The sequence below is a fragment of the Desmodus rotundus genome, chromosome 1, assembly GCF_022682495.2.
Source record: "Desmodus rotundus isolate HL8 chromosome 1, HLdesRot8A.1, whole genome shotgun sequence".
Taxonomy (NCBI): Eukaryota; Metazoa; Chordata; class Mammalia; order Chiroptera; family Phyllostomidae; genus Desmodus; species Desmodus rotundus.
Window position 1 is genome coordinate 47,702,497 of NC_071387.1, and position 27,223 is coordinate 47,729,719.

Sequence of the window (27,223 nt, forward strand, 5' to 3'; positions counted from 1 at the left end):
AAAATAACACCATTTTCAGGCAAAAACTAAGTGTTCCACTAGAAGACCCTCATTAAAGGAAACTTTAAAGAATGTCCTCTAGCAGAAAGATCCCAAAGGGAAGAACACAAATGGAAGAAAGAATGAAAAGCAAGGCAAAGAGAAAATATGTGGGGTAATTCTAAACAAACACTAACAGCATAATAACAGTTGTATCTTGAAGGGTTTAAAAAATAACATCAAATTAAAATAGCATATAAGTTCAGAGAAGATGTTATGATTAAAATAATATTACTTCAAGGCCTTATTCAGTAGGAAGATAAAGATATTTAATTAACATTAGACACTGAAGTGTTTATGTTAAGGGACTTCTCTGGTCAAGATGGCAGAATAGGCAAGAGCTGTGTTCACCTTCTCCCATGACCACATCAAAACTACAGAAAAGCCATCATTGATAACCACCCTAAGACTAGCTGAACAAAAGTCCTATAATGAAACACACAAAGAAGAAGCCACAAAGAGACTAGTAGAAGGGGCAGAATGGGTAGGTTCCAGACCCATCGTGTGTCGGTTAAACATCAGGAGGTATATGTTGGTTCCAGAGGTCCCCCCAGAGAAGCACACGGGTCTCAGCTCCACAACCACACCCCCAGCCCAGGGCACAAGTGCCGGGAAGAGAAGTCCCTATAACAGCTGGCTGTAAAAACCAGCATGGATTGCACCTGAGTGAGACACAGGTCTGCTGCAGTCCCAGACCTTCCTCCTGATGGGCCTGTGCAAATTGCTTGCTCACAGACTCACTTGCTCTGTACTCCAGTGCGGGGCAGCAGCTTAAAAAGCACCAGGGACGTAAGGGGAGAAACAAAATTGACTCGCTTCAGGGTGAGGGCTGGGACTGGAGTCATGGTGGCTCTCTTTTGGGATGTAAAATGCTGGTGCCATTACTCTTTTGTTGACCCCTTTCCAACCAGCCAGTTAGGGCAGGCAGATGCCAAATCTGTGATCTCCATTAAACTGGTTAACACTATTTTTGCTGCTTGTTGATCCCCCACACCCAAATCAAGCACTAGCCCAAGACACTTCTAGAAGCTTTTCCACCCAAGCAGCTGGCCTAAGCTAGTGCTGTAGATTTCCTAAAATCTCTCAAAGGCCTCAAAACCGCGGACAAACAGCAGCTGCATTCAGTGTGCCCTGTACCTCTTGTTAAATACCCTCAAGCCCAGCACAAGCAGCACCTGATCTCAACTTGCATCTTAATGCCCATCAGGTGGTCCCAAGACTAGAAAAAGCTGCAGCCTGTATTTGCCTGGAATTTACCTTCAACTAGAAGCAGCTGGCCTCAGCTCACATTGTGGTATCCAACAAAGGGTCCCTTAGTGGCAGCCTGCCTCCGTTTGCAGCATAGTCTCTCCCAAGCACCTCCAAGACCAGCATGAACGTAAACTAACCACAGATTACTTTGTAGCTCCCACTAGGTGGACCAAGGGCTGGCACAAAAGACAGCTGACCAAAACCTGCACCACCTAAGAGTCTCACGAACCAACAAACCCAGTGGCTGGCTTCATAGCACACTGGAGCACACTCGACCAGCTCCACAAACACCTGAAGGGTGGATTCAGATGGCACCAGAGCTCTGCTAAATCAACTCCTACTCTGTGGGGTAAGCCCCCACACAACAGCTTGTCTGCTGTAATTATGGTGAGCTCTCACAGCCAGTCCATTTAAAGGTCAATCCCATCCACTGATGTGCCAACAGCAATCAAGACTCAGCTACAACAGGACGACACACACAACCCACACAAGTAGCACTCCTAGAGCAATGGGCTCAGATGAACAGACAGATTGTGCCACTGGGCCTCACAGGACACCTACAACATAACACCACTCTGCCAAGCCTGGGAGACATAGATCTACCTAACACATACAAACACACACAGGGAGTCAGGCAAAATGAGGAGACAAAACACATCCCAAATGAAAGAACAGGACAAAACTCCAGAAAAAGAAATAAATGAAATGGAAAAAAGCAATAAACCTGATTTTAAAGGTGCTCAATAAACTTAGGGAGAAGCATACATGAACTCAGTGAAAACCTCAACAATGATATGGAAATCATTAATACATTAGAGGGAATAAACAGATTAGTTGAAGCAGAGGACAGAATCAGCTATTGGAAAGACAAATTCTCAGAAAACACCCAATCAGAACAGCAAAAGATACAAGAATTTTTAAAAATGAGGACAATTTAAATGACATCTGGGACAATAAGAAATGTCAACAGCATTCACATCATAGGGGAACCAGAAAGAGGAGAACGAGCTAGGAATTGAAAACCTATTGAACAAATAATGACGGAAAACTTCCCTAACCTGGCAAAGAAAACAGACACACAAACCCAGGAAGCACAGTGTGTCCCAAACGAGATGAAAGCAAAATCATCCACACCAACACACATCGTAAGTAAAATCTCCAAAATTGAAAACAGAATTTTAAAATTATCGAGAGAAAAGCAGTTAGTTATGTACAAGGGAGCTCACTTAAGATTATCAGCTTATTTTTCAACAGACAGTTTGCAGGACAGAAGGGAGTGGCATGAAATATTCAAAGTGCTGAAAAGCAAAGAGCTACAACCAAAATTACTCCACTCAGCAGATATCACTGGAATTGAAGGAGAGATAAAGAGCTTCACAGATAATAAAAAGCAAAAGGAGTTGTTACCACTAAACCAGTATTACAGGAAATGTTGAAGGGACTTCCATAAGCAGAAAAGATCAAAAATAAGATTAAAAAATGTGAGGAAACAATGCTCACTGAAAAAGGCAAACACATAGTAAAAGCAGTGGATCAAACAACCATAAAGCTACTATAAAGGTTAAAAGGCAAAAGGAGAACTATGTGTAATTACAATAATAAATTAACAGATACACACAAACACACAAGTTAAAAAATGATGAAAACATAAGTTTGAAAGAGGTGAGTAAAATTTTTAGTGATTTTAGAATATGTTCAAAATTAAGTGATCAACTTAAAAAAAATTTCTATAAACATAGCTTGGTATCCATAAAGCACATGGAAATGTCAAGCCAAAAATTTATAAGAAATATACAAGAAATAAAAAGAAAGAAATCCAAACGGACATTATAGAAAGTCACCAACATACAAGAGAGCAAGAGAAAAGGAACAGAGAACTACAAAAACAGTTAGAAAACAGTAACTACATACCTATCAAAAATTATTTTAAATGTAAATAAACTAAATGCTCCAATCAAAGACACAGGGTAGCTGAATGAATTAAAAAAACAAGACCTGTACATATGCTTCCTTAAAGAGACAGACTTCAGATCAAAAGACACGCATACGATAAAAGTAAAGAAATGAAGGTCAAGATGGCGGCACAGGCAGACATGGCTTGCCACTTGGCATGACCACATAAAAATTGCAACTAAAATATAGAACCACCACCACTCAGAACCATCAGAAATGAAATTGAATGGAAGACAGACAACTATGAAATTAAAGAAACCACATCCACCCAGACCGATAGGAGGGACAGAGACATGTAATGGGCTGGTCTCTTACCCATGTGTGGTGGACAAAAATTCAGGAGGGATATCTCGGGAGCAAGGAGTCCCAGACCCACACCAGCCCAAGTCCAGGGTTCCAGTGCTAGGAAGATAAGTCCCCAAAACTTCTGGCTGCAAACACTAGTGGGGATTGAGGTGAGGGAAGAAACTTCTGGAGTCCCAAGCAGTTTCTCTTAAAGAACTCACACATGGACTCACCTACTAGACTCACTCCCTCTTGAGCTCCAGCCTGGGGGTAGCAGATTGAAAGGCACCAGTGGTATACAGGGAGGAACTGAAGTGTCTGGCATCAAGGCCAGCAGAGGCCATTGTTCCTTTTCTAAACTCTCCCACCACAGAGCTGGCAAGCTTGTGCGGTATCTGAGATTCCATTAACCTGGCTAACATTGTTTGACTTGCCTTGGACATCCCCAAAGACTCTGCCCCACCCAATGGCTTTTCCATATGAATGGCTGGTCTTCGCTCATGCTTCATAACTTCCTAAATCCTCTCAAACAAGCAAAAGCTGGCCTCATTAAGCCCCAAGCCCAGCACTAGCAACAGTCAAACTAGATTCACAGCTTGGCTTTGCCTGGGAACCTCCAAGCCCAGCACAAGTAGCAACCATCTCAGATTGCTTTATAGCTCAGGCAGAGTGGCCCTGCTCAAAACACAGGTCGGGGTTGACCTTAGTCCGCACCACCTGGGAAACACCAGGGTCAGCAAACCCAGTGGACAGCTGCAGAACACGTTGAGAACCACCACCCTGTCCCTGAACAGCTGATCCTCCACAGAGGGCGGAGGTTGGTGTTTAAGTGGTCACTGTCAATCGCTGTGGCTGGCTGGCCTGGAAAATTCCTCCCATTGACCTGCCAACAGCAACCAAGGCTCAAGTACAAGATAAGGGTGTACTCAGCCCACACAATGGCACACCTCAAGTACACAGCTTGGTTGAAAGGGGAGGCTGTGCCACTGGACCCTCCAGGATACCTACTACATTAGGCCATGCTACCAACACACGAAGTCAAAGCAGCTCTACCCAATTCAATAGAAACAAACACAGGGAGGCTGCCAAAATCCGCAAAGAAACATGGCCCAAATGAAAGAACAGATCAAAACTCCAGAAAAAGAGCTAAAAGAAATGGAGATAAATAATCTATCAGATGCAGAGTTCAAAACACTGGTTATAAGGATGCTCAAGAAACTTTGTGAGGCCCTCCATAGAATAAAAAAAAGACGCACTCAGAAACAACGAATACACTAATTGACATAACAGAACAATTTATAGTGAAACAACAGTAGAGTGGATAAAGCCAAGTCACATCAATGATATGGAACATAAAGAGGCAAAAAGTAACCAATCAGAATAACAAGAAGGAAAAAGAACCCCAAAAAGTGAGGATAGTAAAAGCAGCCTCTGGGACTTCAAGAGGTCCAACATTTGTATCATAGGGGTACCAGAAGGAGAAGAGAAAGAACAAGAAATTGGAAATCTATTTGAAAAAATAATTAAAGAAAATTTTCCTAATTTAGTGAAGGAAATAGACATGCCAGTCCAGGAAGCACAGAGTTCCAAACAAGATGGATGCAAAGAGGCTCACTCCAAGACACATCATTATTAAAATGCCAAAGGTTAAAGATATAGAGAGAATCTTAAAAGCAGCAAGAGAAAAGCAGTTAGTTACCTACAGTGGAGTTCCCATAAGACAGTCAGCTGATTTCTCACAAGCAACTTTCCAGGCTAGAAGGGATTGGCAAGAAACATTCAAAGTCATGAAAAGTAGGGACCTACAGCCAAGATCACTCTACCCAGCAAGGATAATGTTTAGAATGGAAGGGGAGATAAAGAACCTCCAAGACAAGAAAAAACTAAAGGAATTCATCATCACTAAACCACGATTACATGAAATGTTAAAGGGACTTACTCAAGAAAAAGAAGATCAAAACCATGAACAATAAAATGGCAAAAAATACATATTAATAATTGAATCTAAAAAACAAACTAAGCAAACAAGAAGAGCAGAGACAGAATCAAGGATACAGAGAGCATTTTCATGGCTGCCAGATGAGAGGGAGTACAGGGGAATGGGTGAAGAGGTGAGGAGATTAATAAGTACAAATAGCTAGTTGCCATGGGATGTAAAGGGCAGTATAGGAAGTAGAGTAGCCAAAGAACTTATACTCATGACCCATGGACATGAACAACGGTGGAGGAATTGCCTGAGGGAGTGGGTGATGCTGGGTGTAAGGGCAGCAAAGGGGGGAAAAATTAGGAAAACTGTAATAGCATAATCAATAAAATATAATTAAAAAAGTAAAGAAACGAAAAAGATGTTTTACGCAAATGTAAATAAAAAATAGTCTGGAGTACCAATACTTACATCAGACAAAACAGACTTCAAAACAAGGCTTGTAAAAGAAGACAAAGAAGAGCATTTCATATTGATAAAGGGATCAATTCAAGAAGAAGATACAACTCTTGTAAACGTCTATGCTCCTAATACAGCAATACAGTCATAGTAGAGGACTTGAACACCCCCTTTACCCCATAGGGTAGATCTGTCTGGATCAGGGAAACAGCAGCCATAAATGTCACACTAGATCAGATGGATTTACTTGATATTTTACTCAAAAGCAGTAGACTATACATTCAAGTACACATGGCAAATTTTACAGGATAGATCACATGTTAGGCTCCAAATCAAGTTTCAATAGATTTAAGAGTGAAATCATATCAAACATCTTCTCCAATCACAATGGTATAAAATTAGAAATCAATTATAAGAAGAAAACTAAAAAACACACAAACACATGGAGGCTAAATTATGTGCTAAACAACGAATGGGATAACAATGAGATTAGGAAGAAGCCAAAAGATACCTTGAGGCAAATAAAAATTAAAGCACGATGACCCAAAATCCATGGGACAGAGTCACAGCTGTTGTAAGAGGAAAATTCACAGTATAGAGCTTACCTCAAGAGAGAAGATACCTCTTTAATCAATCCTCTAACCTTACACCTAAAGGAACTAAAAAAAAGAACAAAGCCCAAAGAAATAATATCAGAGCAGAAATAAATAAAGTAGTTTAAAAAACCCCAAAACCCGGAGGAGAACCAAGATCGCGGTGTAGGTAGACACACTGTGCCTCCTTGCACAACCAGAACGGACAGAAAATCAAACGGCAAGGAAGTCCGACACCAAGTAGATAAAAAAGAAACATACATCCAGACCGGTAGGAGGGGTGGAGACGGGCACCGGGGCAGAGAGGACTCGTGTGGCAGTGGCGGGACCCAGACTGGCGACGAAAGGGGCAGGCAGTCTGACCACTAGCAGACCCTGCGGCCCCACATTTGTGCACAGATAAACCAAGAGAGCCGGACTCAGAGTGGCGGAGAGTGGGGCAGGCAGAGTGGCGGGTAGCACCCCGTGGCCCCACACTCGTGCACAGATAAACCGGGACGAACAGCGGGGAGCAAAGCAGACTGCGTAACCCAGGGCTCCAGCTCGGGGAAATAAAGCCTCAAACCTCTGATTGAAAATGCCCCTGGGGTTGGGGCGGCAGCGGGAGAGACTCCCAGCCTCACAGGAGAGGTCGTTGGAGAGACCCACAGGGGCCTAGAGTGTGCACAAGCCCACCCACCCGGGAACCAGCACAAGAGGGGCCCGGTTTGATTGTGGGTAGCGGAGGGAGTGGCTGAGATTCGGCAGAGTGGAGCGGGCGCCACTGCTCCCTCTCCGCCCCTCCCACACGTACAGCTTCACAGCGCAGGGACCAGCGTTACCCCGACCCGGTGAACACCTAAGGCTCCGCCCCTTTAAATAACAGCCACGCCAAGACAAAAAAAAAAAGGCCCAAATGACAGAACATTTCAAAGCTCCAGAAAAAATACAACTAAGCAATGAAGAGACAGCCAACCTATCGGATGCACAGCTCAAAACACTGGTTATTAAGACGCTCACAGAATTGGTTGAATTTGTTCGAAAACTAGATGAAAAAATGAAGGCTATGCCAAGAGAAACAAAGGAAAATGTACAGGGAACCAACAGTGATGCGAAGGAAACTGGGACTCAAATCAACAGTGTGGACCAGAAGGAAGAAAGAAACATCCAACCAGAAAAGAATGAAGAAACAAGAATTTGGAAAAATGAGGAGAGGCTTAGGAACCTCCAGGACAGCTTGAAACGTTCCAACATCTGAATTATAGGGGTGCCAGAAGGAAAAGAGGAAGAACAAAAAATTGAAAACTTATTTGAACAAATAATGAAGGAGAACTTCCCTAATCTGGCAAAGGAAATAGACTTCCAGGAAGTCCAGGAAGCTCAGAGAGTCCCAAAGAAGCTGGACCCAAGGAGGAACACAACAAGGCACATCATCATTACATTACCCAAGATGAAACAGAAGGAGAGAATCTTAGAAGCAGCAAGAGAAAAGAAAACAGTTACCTACAAAGGAGTTCCCATAAGACTGTCAGCTGATTTCTCAAAAAGAGACCTTACAGGCAAGAAGGGGCTTGAAAGAAGTATTCCAAGTCATGAAAGGCAAGGACCTACACCCAAGATTACTGTATCCAGCAAAGCTATCATTTAGAATAGAAGGGAAGATAAAGTGCTTCTCAGATAAGGGCAAGTTAAAGGAGTTCATCATCACCAAGCCATTATTATATGAAATGTTAAAGGGAGTTACCTAAGAAAAAGAAGATAAAAAATATTAACAGTAAAAATGACAGCAAACTCAGTTATTAACAACCACACCTAAAACAAAAACAAAAGAAAACTAAGCAAACAACTAGAACAGGAACATGGAGATCACATGGAGGGTTATCAATAGGGGATTGGGAGGGGGAGAGAGGGGGGAAAGGTAGAGAATAAATAGCATAAATGATAGGTGGAAAATAGACAGGGGGAGGGTAAGAATAGTGCAGGAAATGTAGAAGCCAAAGAACTTATAACCCATGGACATGAACTATAGGGGGGGAATGTGGAAGGGAGGGGGTGGGCAGGATGGAGTTGAGTGAAGGGGCGGAAATGGGACAACTGTAATAGCATAATCGATAAATATATCAGGGAAAAAAAATAAAGACTCAGTGGCTGAGCTAAACAGCAAAAAAACCCCAAAAAACCCCAAACCCCACAATACAAAAGGTCAATGAAATCAAGAGCTGGGTCTTTGAACAAACAAAAGCCCTGAACCAGATGGCTTCACAGATGAATTTTACCAAATAGTCAAAAAGAATGAATAACTATTCACTCTTCTCAAACTATTCCAAAAAATTAAAGAGGAGGGAAAAGTCCCAAACTCATTTTAAAAGGCCAGCATTACCCTGACAACAAAACTAGACAAAAACCACTACAAAAATAGAAAATTACAGGCCAATATTCCTGATGAACAAACATGCAAAAATCCTCAACAAAGTATCAACAAACCAAATTCAACAATACATTAAAAAGATCATACATCACAATCAAGTGGGATTTAATCCTTAGATGCAAGGTTGGTTCTATATCTGCATATCAAGTATAAAGTGATACACCACATAAATATAATAAAGAATAAAAATAATTCAAGTATATCCATAGATGTGGAAAAAAAGCATTTGACAAAATCCACATTATTTTTGTAAAAACTCCCAGCAAAGTGGGAATAGAGGGAATATACCATAACATAATAAAGGCTGTACATAACTAACACACAGCTAACTTTAGAAGTCAACCCTGTTGACACCTTGATCTTGAACTCTAACCTCCAGAATTGTGAGGAAGTCAATTTCTGTTGTTTGAGCCACTCTGTGGAACAATGGCAGCCCTGCCCAACTAATACACGGGATGAATGTTGGATGTGTTGCAGTCCAACCGCCAGACCTGGCACAAAGCTTACGTATGGCTACATATGTGAGTAAATTCATGCGCCAGACACCATCCTCTGAATGTCTTGAATTGGTCATTTGGATGTATCCTGTGAGTGGGAATGCTGATCCCCACCCTCCCTCATGAGTCTCTGTACCCAGCTCTTCCTGCTACACTATCACCTACCTGTATCAGGAAGCTCAGGGATGGGAGTTGCAGCTCTGTGTGGCATGAAGGTGGGGGCCAGGACATGAACAATACACCAAGTGGACCTAGTCATGAACAACTGCAAGACCTGTGTAACAGGAAGGAGGGAGTCTCACGAAGGCAAATTTCTCAGCTGTGTCTTGATATCACCAAGCCACAAAGAAGCCAAGGAGGATCCAGCTCAATGTATTAAAAAACCAAAAACCAAAACAAAGCCCCCTAACTTAAAGGACTCTTAGGTGACAAAAAACATTTTATCCTTTTCAAAGTAGTCTTGGTTTCCTCAAATTGGCCCAGATCTTCAGGCTTGACATCATGGGGCCACTCCTTTCTTTCACATGGGCTACTTGGATTTGTGTTCACACACAGTTTCTGAGCTTGACTACTGGGAAGCAGGGGCTACAATGGAGGCTGAGACGTGAGGGGAATCAAGACTTTATGTAGGGATGAGTTTCTTCCTAGGCCACTGAGGTGGCCATCACTCATAGCAGATAAGGTGAGTGCAAACTTCTAGTTAGAAGTGGCCAGGCCAGAGGAGCTCAAAGTATGTCCCAGGTTCCCCTGGCCCTGACATCCACGGTGGGGTACCTCCGAAGGCTGCAGTACCCAATTTCTCTGGCTGCTGGAGAATAGTGGGCTTAGAGTAGAAGGACACACCAAGGTGTGAAATCTTTCCTTTTACACTCACTGGTTGAGAGGTCTAGATCAAGTTACTTCAAATCTCGGAGACACAACTTCCTCATTTATAAAATGAGGATAATGATACTGATCTCATAGGGTGGCTGCATAGATTAAGTAAAACAAGTAGGCAAAGCATTTAACATATTTGAAAGGTCTTAAAAATTAACAGCTGCTATGATTTCATACATCTTGGTCCTACTCAAAGCAATGTAAGAGTTTCTTTTCGAAAAGCATCAAATGTGTTTTCATTGTTAGTACTTGATCAAATTCTAATGACCTGGCCCTGTATAAAATGGAATTGGAAAAGAAAATAGCATTGGAAAAAATGGTCTAATGGTCATTTACTGCTTCGATTATTCTTAGAGAATTTTGAACAGAATTGTGCCTTTGCCTCCTGGTATCTGAGAATGTCTGAATCACTCAAGGCAATTGAGTCACACTAGGTCAAGGCAGGGGGCAATGGCTCATATTTAGAACAGATAAAACCAAGCTTTCTTATTTCTCTCCCTTGTTAACATTTACATAGACAACACTAGACAAGGCACCCACTGAAGGTCTCAGGGCACTGCAATGACCTCTCCATAGCCCTGCTGACATCCAGCGTGTCAGTATTGAAAGGGACCCACACATATACTGTGGGAAATCAGCGGCAGAAGAGGTGAAGGTGATGGGGGACTGGAAAGTTAGAAAATTTTAGTTTAAATAATAGCCAATAAGCTTAGTAATGAATGTATGTAAAAGCTATTGTTCCAGGAACTGAAGGCGTGACTCACCCTTAGTCCAGGAGACCAGGAGCAGTTCCACCTTTGTGCCTCAGGAGGACTGCAAGCAATTCAAGATGGTATCTGAGCCATTGTGCTCCAGGATGAGATGACCACTACCCAGAACACTGCTAAAGACTACTGCCCAGGGCTACAATGCTGCAGTTTTGCTAATCCAATTAACTTTTCCCTGAATTCCAAGCCCTTATCTACACTTTGTTCTCTTTATAAAAAGGGCCATTTTAAAATGGAATGTGAGACAGTCTGTTAGAATACAAACCTGAGGTCTCCTCAGATTGCCAACCATCTGAATAAAGTGCCCATAAAGATTCAATCCCTGTCTCTGCTTATTGGGTCTGGTAGGTTTCAACGGCAGCCACCCAAGGCTGTGCAGCCAGTGCCAAGGTACAGAGAGACCTCAAAGACATTCCCCAAGTTTCTTGGTGTGAAAAAATGAAAACAATACACAAGGAAAACCAGCCCTGCTGGCAGCCAGATTATGATGTATTCAACTGAACACAGGAAGTGCCCACAGAATAGAAACAATGTGCTACAAGGACCCTCTACATCCACCCACCTTTCAACAAGACAGACAAGAGGCCACTCTGAAACCAAAAATGGGACTAAGTATTTCCCTTTCCAACTAACAGGAGTGGCTGCCTGCTGCTCCCATACTAATGCTGGTTCTAGACCCACTTTCATCTTCCTCCCTGCTAGACCATTATGGATGAAACTAAACAATAATGAACTAATAATAATTAATTATCAAATTATGAAGACACCCGGTCATTGAATTGCCCACCCCCTTCTTTAACAGCGATGGCAATCCACAACTGCCCCTATTTCCTCAACCCTTCCTTAGCCTCATCAGCACCACCCCAGATCCTCTAAGAAGCCCCTCTCAACTCCTGGTACTCTGATGCCCTGAGTTTCTCTGGAGTGTCTCCTCCCTTGCTGCAGTGAGTCAAATAAACCTAACTCTCATTTAAAAGAAAAAAGAAACAAAAATATGTATAGCCCTGGCCAGGTGGCTCGATACCCAAGCAGGGCACATACCTAGGTTGTGGGCTCAATCCCCAGTCAGGGAACATACAGGAGGCAATTGATCGATGTTTCTCTCTCACATCGATGTTTCTCTCCCTTCCTCTAAAAATCAATAAAGCATATCCTTGGTGTCAGGATGGGCGGGGTAGGACAAAATGGCAGCCGAACTACAACCCGGAAGAGATGGCTGATGTCAAACCAGGGAACCACCAATGATAGATTGCCGCTTTGTTCAAGGAGACCAATCCCTAGCCCCCACGAAGACAGCCAACCAGAATTTGATGCATAAAACCCCGCCCTATGCCCTGCTTGGGCGGGAACTTCCCCTGCCCGCGCTGCAGACCGGGAATCTCGCCGGGGTGCACAAACCTCAATAAAGCTCTGTACTGCCTAATTTTGTGGCTGATTGGCATTTCTTCCTCGGCAGCCTAAGAAAACCTTTCACTTGGGTGAGGATTAAAAAAATAATTTTAAAAAATTAAAAAAAATTGTTAAAAATTCTAATAACTAACAAGAATGCATAATTTCCAAAACAATAAAGAAAAATTAAACAACAAAAAAATTCCAAGAAATGCCATAGAGAAGAGGAATATAAAAAGTGGGACAAATAAAAAACACAGGACAAGCCCTGACTGGTCTTGTTCAGTTGGTTGGGCGTCCTCCCCAAAGCAAAAGGCTTCCCGTTTGATCCCCATGGGGACACATTCAAGAGGCAACCAATTGACGTTTCCCTCTCAAACCAATGTTACTCTCTCCCTTCCCCTATGTCTAAAAATAAATAAATAAAATCTAAAAAAAACCCCACACAGTAAGACATTGGGGTCTTAAATATAGCTTAAGGCTATATTAAAAAACCCAGCTATGCATGTTTAAATGAAATACAAAAGGTACAATACTGAAATAAATGAAAAAAGATACTCAAAAAGTATATTTAAAAAAGAAAAAAACTGCTCACTACATTAATGGCAAATTAAAAAGATTCCAAGGCAAAAAGCATCAAAAAATAGTCAGTACACAATAATAAAAAGTTCAATTCACCAGGAAGATAAAAAAATTTGAATCTTAGTTGCAACTAATAATGTTCCAAATATAAAGCAAAAACTGAAAGGACAAGGGTAATTGACAAATCTACAGAGAGGGTTAGTATCATACACTTTTCTCAGAAATTAGGAATCAATCTGACAGTTGATATTAGCAAAAATGTAAGATTTAACAATATACTTAGTAAGCTTGAACTAATGGACAAATATGGAAGACTGCCCATTCAACAGCAGACTATTTATTCATTCTTTCAACCAAACAAGTGACAATTATGAAAGCTCATTACAAAAAGTAAGCCTAAACAAATTTCAAAGGATTGGTAATAACATAAAGACCATATGTGCATGTATATATACGCATACTATATATTTGTGTGTGTATATATTTTTTAACTGCATTACTATCAACGTGGAACTCAATAGTGAAATATAACAAGAAAATCACTGCATTAGAATTTGAAACCACTTCTAATTATGACCTCAAAGAAAATACATAAAATATTTAGAAAAGAAAAACAGAAAAATATTAATGTAACAAAATTTGGGAGATGGAACTAAATACCAACAGGAAAATTTTAACCATAACTATTTATGTTAGAAAAAACAAAAGACTAAAAATTAGTAAAAGTATTCAAGAAATAAAAAAAAAACCCAAGAAAACCAAGTTTAAAGGATTAGTAAAGATGATAGTAGAAAATAATGAAATAGAAAACTGATATAAAACCAAGACAATCGCAAAAGTTAATACATTGAAAAAGACTAATAAAACTGACAAACCCATTTTTTCAAAAATTTTTTCAATTTTTTCAAACCGTAGAGAAAAACATGAATAAAAAGGGGAAATACAACTAGGAAAAATAGAAAAATTTTTAGAAAAGTAAAAATTACCACAATGACTCAATAATACAAAAATTAATCAATCCCATTAACCATTAAATTAAATCAAGTTAAAAATAAAAAAACACAAAAAACTCCAGACGCAGATGATTTTATCAGTAAGTTTAAGCAAACATTCAAACAAATATCTCACAAACAAAATAAAGATGTAAAAACCCTAAATAAAACATTAGAAAAGCAAATCTAGCAATGCATATAAAGCATCGATTAAGTGACCACTGCACTTAATCTAAGAATGCAAAACTGGGTATCGGGAAATTAATCGAACAGAAGGGAATACTCCCGACCATGTAAATGGCACTTTCCAGAGTCATACAACAAATAATCTCATTTTATTCAAGCCAAACTACCACTTTTCTGTTCCTCAGAAACAAACAATGCCACCTTCGATCTGTGCATAAACTATTCCCTCTGCCCAGAATACTCTAATTCCAGTTCTTCTTGTAGTTGGCTCATTTTTATCATTCAGTTCTCAGCTCATAAATATTTCCAACAGGCCTTCCTGAACATTCAAGAAGAGTAAATAAATAAAAGCACCAGCTCCCTTCAAACCTTGTCAAGGTCAATGATGACTACATCTTGAGCTCTGTCCTCACTCCCTCACTTTACCTCACCTATCAGTAGTGTCAGACACAGATCACTCCCTTGCTCACATTTAAAGCTTTACATTCCAGATACATTCTTTTGACTCACTTGCAAATTCTTGTAGTTGCCTTTCCTAGTCTTTCCTGTGTTCAAACTCCAAAAGCTGCATTGCAATAGGGTTTAGTTCTACCTATTCAACATTCATCTACTAGGCACCTCAAACTTTACTCAGTGGTCTATCAACTTTGAAAAACATTTGGTTCTTTTTATTGTTGTTTCATGCCTTAAACATTTCTGAAATTGGGATGCACATTTTAAACTCTGTTAGAATTTAATTGGAAGCTGCATTTTATAAGTGGTAGCATCTTAATTCAATGATACATGATTTACTCCAAAATGAACTTCTAATCTTACCCGAAAACCTCCTGTAGCAGGTTTCTTGACCTCAGTTACTAGAATCTCCACACTTAGGGATGCCAGATATTTTACAGTTCTCGATGCCTCTCTTTCTTCCCACCTTCTATTCAATTTGTGAGCAAATCCCAAACTATGTTAATCTCTCTTATGGTTATATTCTATTAGTCACTTAACTGAAATCCAAGCTTTTGCCTCTGTTCTCTTACAATCTGTTTTTACAGAGCAACCTAAATGACACTGCTTTGGGCAAATCCTGGTGGCCTCACATCTTACTGAAAGTAAATGCAAAGTCTTTACATTGGCCTACAAGGCTCTATGAGCTAGCTGGCTTCTTGATATTTTCAGACCTATCTTTTACTATTCTCCTGTTCACTGTGATCCAGTCACACTGGGTACCAATGCAGGATCTTAGCATTTGCAGATTCCTCTACCCAAAATGCTATTTCCCCAAGGATGTCCATGCTCACCCCTTATCTCCTTCAAGTCTTGGCTCAAACACTATTTTCTCACTGAGAACTTTCCTGGTTACCTTATTTAATACTGTAAACACCACTCTGGTACTCCCTATCCTCCTTTCCTGCTTTATTGTTTTACATACACTTATCATCATCAAACGTAATATATATTTGACCTATTTATTTTTTTTGTCCCCCCACCCTCCTAACCATAAATTCCATGAAGGTAGAATGCTATATTCCCCAAGGTACAGGCACTCAATAAACAGCTGAAAAATGATTTCATAAATCCATGCCAGAGTTTATTCTATCCACCATTATACTCAATGAGTACATGCCTAATCAATGCAGGGTTTATTCAACAGCAATAACAATTTCAGTAACTGCTGATGACCAGTTTGTGCTCAGTACTTTCAAGGCCACATGGATCCAAGTGGAACCACAGTGTAACCATGTTGTTTGTGCAAAGGGAAACCTCCCCTTGTGCCAGACTTGGTAACAGAACTCTAGTTAATGGTCACTGGTTAGATTATTAGAGCTAGTAGTTTATCTACTAAGATAACTAAGAAAACAACTGGGCCTTAGAGAGTCATAGAAGAAAGTCAAGAGTACTTAACATCTGCAGCCATCCATAACAGAATTTTGAAATTTAAATACTAATTCTGTCTGCATTTTATATATGTAACTGGCTTAGTATATTTGTTTTAGTTTCAATATCTAAGAAACCATTGTGATCAATCAACAGTCCCAGGGCTAACTCACAAGTATCTTTGGCAATTTTTAAAACTGAGATATAATTCACATCTATTTTCTACCATTTTAAAGTATAAAACTCAAATTTTTTATTGTAGGAAAATATACATAATATTAAATTTATCCTTTTTACCATTTTAAGGTGTGTAGTTGAAAATATGTAGCAACAATGGTTTCTAATATATTGATAAGGCTGTGCAAATATCACCACCATACAATTCTAGAGTTTTTTCATCACCCCCAAAAGGAGCCCATGCCTCCTAAGAAGTCACTCCCCATTTCTCTCCTTCCCTCATACCCCAGCAACCACTAGTCTATTTTGTCTTTATGGACTTGCCTATTCTGAACATTTTACATAAATGGAATTATAGACTATAGTCTTTTGTGTCTAGCTTATTTCAATGAGCATAATATTTTCAAAGTCCATCCGAAATAGGATCTATCAAGACCTCATTCCTCTCTATGCTGAATAATATGGATATATCCATATGGATATTGTATGAATATATCAAATTTTATTTAACGATAGACTTTTGAGTTGTTTATAATTTTTCACTATTAAAATTAGGAAAAAGCTAATTTTTGCAAATGAGTAAACCTTTGTTAGAATAGTAACCGGATCAAAGAATATTTCTATTTAAAATTCTATTTTGGATGATAAATACTGCCAAGTATGATATACTGCTTAGGCTCCCACAAACAATGCATGACAGGATTAACTTCCCCGTACCTTCACATTAATGAATTTTAGATTTAATTTTTCTAAACAGAGGAAAAAAGTCATTATTTTGATTTCCTTGGTAACTAGTGAAGTATACAGCCTATTTTCTGTTTAAAAAACATTAATAGCCAATTATTCCAACTCAATATGAGTAATTATACCACCCATTTAAACAGCCACTATTACAATAAATTAAATTCTCATATACATTTAGCTCTGTCCCTATTTTCTCCATTCTGTTGCTCTTTCTGCACCAATACCATGCTATAAATGACTTTATAGTATACTTTAGCATCTGGTACACAAATATGTTATTCATGATTCTGCTTTTTCAAAATCTCCATGGGTTTTGTGGTACATTTATTCTTTCAGATGAACTTAAGAATCAATTTGTAAACTTACCAGTTGAGACTCTCATTGGAATTATATCAAATGTATATATTAATTTAGAAATGACTGACCTGTTAATATTAATGTTATGTTTCTAGAAACAGAATATGTTTCAACATTTATTCAGGTCTTGGTTTTGTATCCTTCAGTAAAACACTCATTACATTTTAATAAGATAAGTAAAATCTATTTTCTTTTTACTTCCATGAGTATGTATTACTCATCTCTACATAAATAAAAAATTTTCTAACCATTTTTGAGTAAAAAGATCACTTCCTCATATCCTATAAAATGACAGGACTATCAGATAATCTTTAAGAGCTATTTCAGCTAAAAAATTCCATGACTTTCTATAAACACTCCCCCTGAAAAAACTCTAAAAATCATCTAAACCATGTGCATTTTCATCTACAAAAGACTAAAAGTATATACACCAAGGTAGTCAACTGGTTTCATCTTAAATTCTAACTCTGATCCATCAGAAATGGGTGCCAAGGGTGATAAACTGATAACGTCTAGGCTCAAGGAAAAAGAATGCCATAATGAAGTATCGATCTCTGCCATGAAGGAGGAAATGGAAAATGGTGACACTGGTGCCAAGTACTTGCCATACATGAGATTCACCAAATTATTCACTGTGGTTATTTTGAGAAGTACAATTATATCAAGAAGACAGACCTTCATATTCAACTTTATACACTTCTATACTATTAGCATTTTTAACAAGCAAGTATTACTTTCAAAATCAGCACACACAAAAATATCTTAAATTTGTAAAAAAATACTGCAATTTCATAATGCATATGTAACAGTGTTATATTTATATTGCATCATCTCCTATAAATTTATAATTTCCTTAATTTTTCCAAAAGAAAATTCTTACAATTTTGGTTTTAAAGATACTTAAAAAAAAAACTTATCTGGATTAAATATTCTTGAAATATTTCCAGTATATACGTCATAATACTATATTATTATTCTTTTCTAAAGTCATCAAGAGAGCATGAACATAAACTAAGAAATTGTAGGAATAAAAGTAGTTTCAGCACTTTTAACACTTACAATTCAATTTCAACCATGCCTTTGGAACATCCTCGCTTCACAAAAAAGCCAACCTAAGAAATTAAAAAAACAAAAACAAAAACACGTAGTGAGCTGTGTAATGACATTCCCAGGTTAAGAGATCTAGCAGTTATTATTTGTCAGGTCAAGATCAATGTGAAAACTACTCTGTATGAAATGCCCCTTTACTGTTTCTACCCACAAAAAGCAGTAATATTAGTTACCATTTCCCGAACGTTTTATGTGCCAGATAGCCTCTTACAAAACTCATGACAAAGCCAGTAAGTGGTACAGAACAAGGATCTAAGCCCAGGTAACCTAGCTCCAGAGCTTGCATTCTTAGCCACTATACCTGACACACACTCTCAGACAGAAGAAAGCCAGTGGGAAAATAAGTTCTACAGAAGAGCCATGATGAGCTATATATCCAATCTCACTTAACTTATGGGAAACTTCAATGTAGTTGCACAGATTAAATATTAGTAACTTACCCAGTTATTAATCAGGACATAACTGTCAGCAAGTATATTTTTAAAAAGAGCAATACCCAGGGTAAATACAATTTAAGTAAGGCTATTTGAGCTAGTTTCTATAGGTATATAAGCATAAGCATGAAAACAGACTCTGAGCCTAAAAAGATCAGATTGAATCTTAAACCAGGCTATAAAACACCTTGGAAATAATTATCTTTTTAATAATGGTAACAGCAGTGATGACAATTATACAGACAACAACTAACATTTATTAAGTGTTACTATATCCTGCTGTGCTAAGCTCTTTACATACAATTTTTCTCACTTAATACTCATGAGCTCCCTTACGAAGTATATACTATATCCATTTAATAAATGATGAAACTGAGTCCCAGAAAGATGGAAAAGTCTGTTCTTGTAACTAGAAAGTTATAGGTAAGTTGCATGACCTTGAGAAAAGCAAAAACTTAACCTCTCTGTTTCAGTTTCTTCATAAATAGAAAAGACAATGCCATTTTTGTAGGAGTGCCATCTACATTAGCTTGCAGCAATCAAAATACTTGGTACCAAGCAGAAGAAAAACAAAATCAGGAGGCAGTTCTGACTGTAGAGTACATATAGGAATGATACCCAACCTGCCAGTGTTAAATTTTTGTATTAGCATTTAAACATAAAGACAACATTAAAAATGTTTGCTGGGACAGAGAACCAAGATGGCGGTGTAGGTAGACACACTGCGCCTCCTCGCACAACCAGAACTGACAGAGAATCGAACAGCAAGGGGGACCAACACCAAGGAAATAGAAAATAAACATTCATCCAGACTGGTAGGAGGGGCAGAGACGGGCACCGGGGTGGAGAGGACTCGCGTGGCTGTGGCGGGACTGAGACTGGCGGAGTGTGGGACAAATGGCGCAGGCAGTCCGAGCACTAGCAGACCCTGTGGCCCCACATTTGCACAGATAAACCCAGAGGGCCCGACTAGGAGTGGCGGAGAGCTGGGCAGGCAGAGTGGCGGGTAGCACCCTGCGGCAACACATTCGCCCACAGATAAACCGGAGGAACGGTGGGGAGCAAAGCAGACCTCGCAACCCAGGGCTCCAGCTTGGGGAAATAAAGCCTCAAACCTCTGATTGAAAGCGCCCCTGGGGGTTGGGGCGGCAGCAGGAGAGACTCCCAGCCTCACAGGAAAGGTAGTTGAAGAGACCCACAGGGGCCTGGAGTGTGCACAGGCCCACTTACTCGGGAACCAGCACCAGAGTGGCCCAGTTTGATTGTGGGTAGCGGAGTGAAAGATTGAAAGCCAGAGGAGAGTGAGGAGGGCGCCATTGCTCCCACTCGGCCCCTCCCCCACGTACAGCATCACAGCGCAGCCACCAGCATTACCCCGCCCCGGTGAACACCTAAGGCTCCGCCCCTTAAAGTAACAGACGCGCCAAGACAAACAAACAAACAAAAAATGGCCCAAATGACAGAACACTTCAAAGCTCCAGAAAAAATACAACTAAGCGACGAAGAGATAGCCAACGTATCGGATGCACAGTTCAAAACACTGGTTATCAAGATGCTCACAGACTTGGTTGAATCTGTTTGAAAAACAGATGAAAAAATGAAGCCTATGCTAAGAGAAACAAAGGAAAATGTACAGGGAACCAATAGTGATGCGAAGGAAACTGGGACTCAAATCAACAGTGTGGACCAGAAGGAAGAAAGAAACATCCAACCAGAAAAGAATGAAGAAACAAGAACTTGGAAAAATGAGGAGAGGCTTAGGAACCTCCAGGACATCTCAAAACGTTCCAACATCCGAATTATAGGGGTGCCAGAAGGAGAAGAGGAAGAACAAAAAATTGAAAACTTATTTGAACAAATAATGGAGAACTTCCCCAATCTGGCAAAGGAAATAGACTTCCCGGAAGTCCAGGAAGCTCAGAGAGTCCCAAAGAAGCTGGACCCAAGGAGGAACACACCAAGGCACATCATAATTACATTACCCAAGATTAAACGCAAGGACCTACATCCAAGATTACTGTATCCAGCAAAGCTGTCACTTAGAATGGAAGGGAAGATAAAGTGCTTCTCAGATAAGGTCAAGTTAAAGAAGCTCATCATCACCAAGCCCTTATTATATGAAATGTTAAAGGGAGTTACCTAAGAAAAAGAAGATCAAAAATAGGAACAGTAAAAATGACAGCAAACTCACAGTTATTAACGACCACACATAAAACAAAAACGAGAGCAAACTAGGCAAACAACTAGAACATGAGGGTTGTCAATAAGGAAGTGGGAGGGCGAGAGGGGGGTAAAGGTACAGAGAATAAGTAGCATAGATGATAGGTGGAAAATAGACAGGGGGAGGGTAAAAATAGTGTAGGAAATGTAGAAGCCAAAGAACTTATAAGTATAACCCATGGACATGAACTATAGGGGGGGGAATGTGGGAGGGAGGGGGGTGGGCAGGATGGAGTGGAGTGGGGGGGGAAATGGGACAACTGTAATAGCATAATCAATAAATATATTTAAAAAGAAAAAGAAAAAAAAATGTTTGCTGAGTAAATGGGAAGACCCTAAATACTCGTACATCTCTGGATACCCAAAGCCTGCATTTGTCATCTAAGAAAATGCGCTGCCTCCTTAAAATCCCCTACCACTTAAGGATGAGAAGTGTCTTCATTTGACAAAAATATATGGGAAGGTCGGTAAAAATTGTTACAGCCCCATCTATTCTTACTATATACACCTTGGAGTACAATCTAGCAAACCATTATGCAGAGATAAGGATTTAATAAATAATTTATGCAATTAAAAACTACATTACTATTTATAAAATTCTGACTTGGTCCTGGAAGTTATCCACTCCAACCCCCTTATCTTTGAAATACAGAAAAATGGAAGTACAGACAATTAACTAAGATCAGAAGGCTAATTACTAACAGAGTGGTATCTTTTCTACTTCATAAATGCCTCCCATATAACATTAAAAACACACATATTTTGAATAGGCTTATTTATAATCTTAAGCAATCTATACCTCAATCTTATAGCCCTACATTAAATTTAAGCCAGGCTAAGAAACTTATAATATCATTTTGATAATATTGCAATATTCGCAATAACTTTAGAAAAATGTAAAGAATCATTTCAAGTTTTAAGAATATTTTACAGTAGGGTATCAACTCAACTCTTGACTTTTTTTAAAAAACATGTTTCTATGTGAAACATATAGCAAACGGTATATATATACCTCATGTATTGTTTAAGAAATAAAACAACCATGTATTGGACTGGCCAAAAAGTCTATTTGGTTTTTTTCTGTAAAACAGAAGAAACATTTTTCGTTTTCACCAATAACTTTGTTGATTTGGATATTTTGAGTATGTCAGCTACTCCCGTGTAGTATAATGTTGATGGTTCTCAATCAATGGCTCAATTTAATCACTATGAACTTCAACTGGTCTACCCAACCATGGAGCATCATCCAGTGAGAAATCTCCAGCACAAAACTTCACAAACCACTTTTTAAAAAAGATTTTATTTATTTATTTTTGGAGAGAGGAAGGGAGGGAGAAAGACAGGGAGAAATATCAATGCGTGCTTGCTTGCCTCTAACATGCCCCCTACTGAGCACTTAGCCGGCAACCCAGGCACACTGAGAGGTCGCCAGTTTGATTCCCAGTCAGGGCACATGCCTGGGCTGTGGGCCTGGTCCCCAGTTAGGGGCGCACAAGAAGCAACAGATCCATGTATCTCTCCCACACTGATGTTTCTCTCCCTGTGTTTCTCCCTCCCTTCCCTTCTCTCTGAAAGTAAATAAATAAAATCTTTAAAAAAAAGAAAAAAAACCTTTCTGGTAAATCACATCTTCGACTCACCTCAAATTTTTTTTTTGTTAAAAGTGTGCGGACAGCATTCACTTTCTTTTTTTCCTGTCTGGACAGCCAACTGCCTCAGTGCCATTGATCCATTCCCCTCCACACATCTACAACGTCAGTTCTGTCATAAATCGAGAGTACACTAATCATGGTTTTATATCTGGGCTTTTCATTCTGTGACATCACACTGGTCTATTTTATATTTCTACACCAAAAGCACATGTCTTAAATTACTATAACTTCATATTAAGTCTCGATATCTGGTAGGAAAAGTTTCCCATTTTGTTCTATTTCTTTAGCTGTATCTAAGCTATTCTTTGGTCTTTCTTTCTTCCATCTAAATTGTAGATGGAAGCTTGTAATTTTCTATAAACAGTATTGGGATTCTGACTGGAATGATATTGGATATGCTGAAAATGACATTTTTATGTCAGTGATTCTCTCCATTTAATCAAACATTAAAGTTTGTTAATTAAATTTTATAACTTCTGCATATAGTCCATACATGTCTTTTGTTTACTTACTGCTCTGTAACTTGTTCTTTTGTTGCTATTGTAAATGGCACCTACTTTTATTGTATTTTTCTGTTCATCATTAGTGTACTTTTGCGATTGACTTTTGCTATATAATCTTATATCTAGCAATCCTGAGAAAATTCCATATTAATGCTCAGGAAGCTTATCTAGAGTTTTTTTGTGTGTGTGGTTTTTATGCAGACACTCATATGACCTTTGAATGTCATTTGAGAATGACAGTTTTCTGTCTTTCCAACTTGTACCTTTTCTTTGTCAGTCTTCCAGTATAATGTTGAATAGCCATGATAGTAGGTAACCATGGCTTATTCCGGAATTTGCCATGCACTTTCACAGATATCTTTTATAAAATTAAGAAAGATCCCATCAGTTCCTAATTTGCTATGAGTTTTTAAATCATAAATTACTATGGAATTTAATAATACTTTATCTATTGAGGTGATCATGCAATATATATCATAATATTGCATAAAGAACATAATATATCATGTTCTTTAAAACATGATGTTAATTTTTTCTAATATTCAATCACTCTCCCATGCCTTAAATAAATTCAATTTGATCATGATGTAGTATGCATTTTATGTACTAGATTCAGCAGGCTGTTTTTCTTTTTTTTTTTTTGAGAATTTTGCTTCTATATTCATGAATGAGACAGGCTTGTAATTTTCTCACTCTTTCCTCGACCAATTTTGGTACCCACTCATATTCTCTATGTAAAATAAGTAATTATTGCTGTTGAACCAATCCATAATTGTCTGGTGTTCTGAGAAAAATGTTAACAGCTGACTTCCTTTTTTCTTGTTAGAGTCAGTTTTGATAATTTCTATAGTTGAAGAAACTATATAGTTGTATATATTCATTTTTTAAAAAATTTAAAATTTATTGGCATAAAGTAGTTCATAATATTCTCTTATAATCTTTTTCTAAATTTTATTTATTTTTAGAGAGAGGGAAAGGGAGGGAGAGAAATATCAATCAGTTGCTTCTCCTAAGCTACTCAACTGGGAACCTAACCTGGGCATGTACCTTGACCAGGAACTGAACCAGTAACCTTTCACTCTGTGAGACAACACCCAACCAACTGAGCCACAGCAGTCAGGGCACTTAAAATCCTTTAAAATTTCTGCTGCATTCTGGTAATGTGTCAGTGGTAATCACCAGGGCAGTTCATGAACATTCTGCTTCTCCGCGGAGCCCATGGCAGATTTGTATTTACCCATTTTCTTTGATGCAAGGTGTGCCCTTTGACTTGCTTTGCTGACATTTGAGTGAAAGAAAGATGTATCACTTCTTGGAGGAAATTTTAACAGCCAATTCCCTTCCTCAGTGTGACAATCATGGATGTATTGAAATGACTCCACTGGCCTAGGTACCTAAGTCACCACCGCAAAGGATCTACACTAGATAAATAGCAAGAGCAAGAATTAACCTTTTGTATTTTCAAACCACTTAAATTTGGGGGTGTTTGGATCACAAAGTAACATACCTTAACTGCTACCTTCTTCATTCCTTTATTTTTTGTTCTTTACCTCAACACCCATATTATCTTCTCAGAAGTTACTGATTTCATTAGTCTTTTTGGAAGTAGTTTTTGTTTTGTGGGGCTTAGTATATCATTGTTAACTACTTTCTGCTCTTATTTTTAAATTTCCATTAAGATTTCTTCTGTGACTTGTGTATAACACAGAAGTATATTTTTTATTCCAAACAAATGGAATACATTTAGTTATTTTTTCATTATTATTTCTCTCTTAATAGCATTGTGGGCAGAGAATATGATCTGTATGGTAACAATTCTTTGGTATTTTCTTTATGGCTCCGTATATGGTGTTTTTTTAATGTTCCATTTGTGCTTCAAAAGAATGTGTGCTCTCCAACTGTTGACCACAGTATTTATAACATTTCCATTGATTCAAGCTTAGTTGCTGATCTTCTGTACAGAAATACCTCATTTTATTACACTTTGCAAATATTGCTTTTTTTTAGCATACAAACTGAAGTTCCATGGTAATCTTGCACTGAGCAAGTCTATCAATGCCAAAAAGATGGTGACTTGATGAACGCTCACATGGTTTGCATTGTTTAGCAAATACTTTGCATTGTTTAGCAAAGTATTTTTTAAGGCATGTACATTTTTTTTTTAGACATAATGCTACTGCATACTTACTATACATACTACCTTAGAGCATAAACCTAACTTTTATATATGAACTGGGAAACCAAAAAATTAGTGTGACTTGCATTATTGTGATACTCACTTTATTGTGGTGGTTTGGAACTAAACTTACGGTATCTCCAAGGTATGGCTGTATTCTTACAAATGTCTGCTCTAATTGATCTACTGATTATTAGTAGCCCTCCCACTGTGATTATGCATCTGGTAATTTCTCATTACGAGTTCTGCTGGAAAAAAAATAAAGAGTTCTGCTGATTTCCTTGTATGTTTTGCAGCTAGATTATGTGAATTCAAGTTGAGAACTGAACTTTTCATCAAAAGTACTTTTAAGTTCTGTCTGATTCTTTTTCAAATTTACCTAATATTTTTGTTACTTATTCTTTGTTACTCTTGCAAAGTTCTTTTATTTCCTTAAACTAAATATTCCTACTTTATACTGTCTATTTACAAGCTTTGTAGGTCTGAGTGAAAGTCTGCTATTTTTGTTAGCTTTTATTTTTGGTGATTCATTTTTGTCCTATGTTTTGTGATTTTTAGTTATGGATTCATGAATTTCTTAGGCTTTTATGTTTGAATTCTTTTGAGGACAGAACTGAGGCTATTTTCCTTAACAAGATTTGCATTTACTTCTGCCAATGCCTGGAGATATTACTAACTGAAACCACTCTAAACTAAAATTACCATTTATGAGACTTAGGCCATACAGATAATACGAATTCTGGCCCCAAACATGTGTTAAGGCTTATGGTTAAGAATTCTTTGGAAGAGTTTCTTTCCCCCCATTGTATTCAGAGTTTACAATGAGATAAGTAACCCCACTGTCCCATTCTGAGATGTTGTTTTCTCTGCTGCACATAGTGCTTGGCTTTTAGTTTTATATTCTAGCTCTTTCCCACCACCTTCAGGGCCCCCTATCCCATGGAACCAGTTCAAAGTCAGGCTTTTAGGTATTAAGGTAAGCAAGTGCCCCTGAGAAAACAACTGCAGAGCTTGCTTAAGTTTTCAGATATTTTGTTTCTGCCTTGGTAAATTTACTTCCTTTCTATAAGCCCAGCAATATATTAAAAAAAAACCACACAAAAAAAACCAATAACATTTCAGGCCATCTAAGAACTTCAAGTGTTACATACTTAAGAGAATTCTCTCCATATATATAGAGCCCCAAATACTTCTACAAATGGAAAGCTCCTCCCAGCTTCTCTACTTGCCAACTTCATTCTTTATATTCAAGCACTATACTTTTGCTTTATCAAAGGAACTGAAACGTAGGAATTGATTACTTACTAAAAGTAAGTTACCGCTTTGAAATTTTTTAAAAAGTACTTATGTTAACTCACCTTATCTGCCCGTCCCATGAAAGCAGGTTTGCCCGCTAATCCAAGGCAAATGGCACACACAATGCTGGACTTCCCCGTCCCATTAGCTCCAATAATCATATTCAAATGGGGTCCAGGACATACTTCACAGATATCGTATGTTCTGAATTAGAAAGAGGTAAAATTACTAAGCAGAAAAGAATATTTTCTTTACTAGCATTTTTTCTTGCTTTACATTATCATTATCTACAGGCTTACTCAAATTCCTTTAAGAGCCAGCTCATCTTACAAATTTAATGTTACTTATAGGTTGTTAATAAACTAGATGAGAAAAAATCTATCAGTGGAAAAAACAAAAGAGCTAAAGAAAATATAAACAAACAAACAAAGCAGAAAGACTCACAGATACATAGAAAAAACTGATAGTTGCCAGACTGAGGGTCGGGTGGT

The 27,223-nt window shown here is 38.6% G+C and overlaps 1 protein-coding gene across 2 annotated transcripts in view; it reads right to left on the reverse strand.

Moving 5' to 3' along the window:
• Window positions 1-27,223, reverse strand: part of SMC5 (structural maintenance of chromosomes 5) — an 87,524-nt gene that overhangs the window by 55,611 nt on the left and 4,690 nt on the right. For both annotated transcript variants that reach the window (XM_024555215.4, XM_024555219.4), the window contains exons 2-3: window positions 26,795-26,936; window positions 18,401-18,453 (exon numbers count right to left, since the gene is read on the reverse strand). In XM_024555215.4, the coding sequence (XP_024410983.1) occupies window positions 18,401-18,453; window positions 26,795-26,936 (195 nt within the window). The remainder of the gene's footprint in view (window positions 1-18,400; window positions 18,454-26,794; window positions 26,937-27,223) is intronic.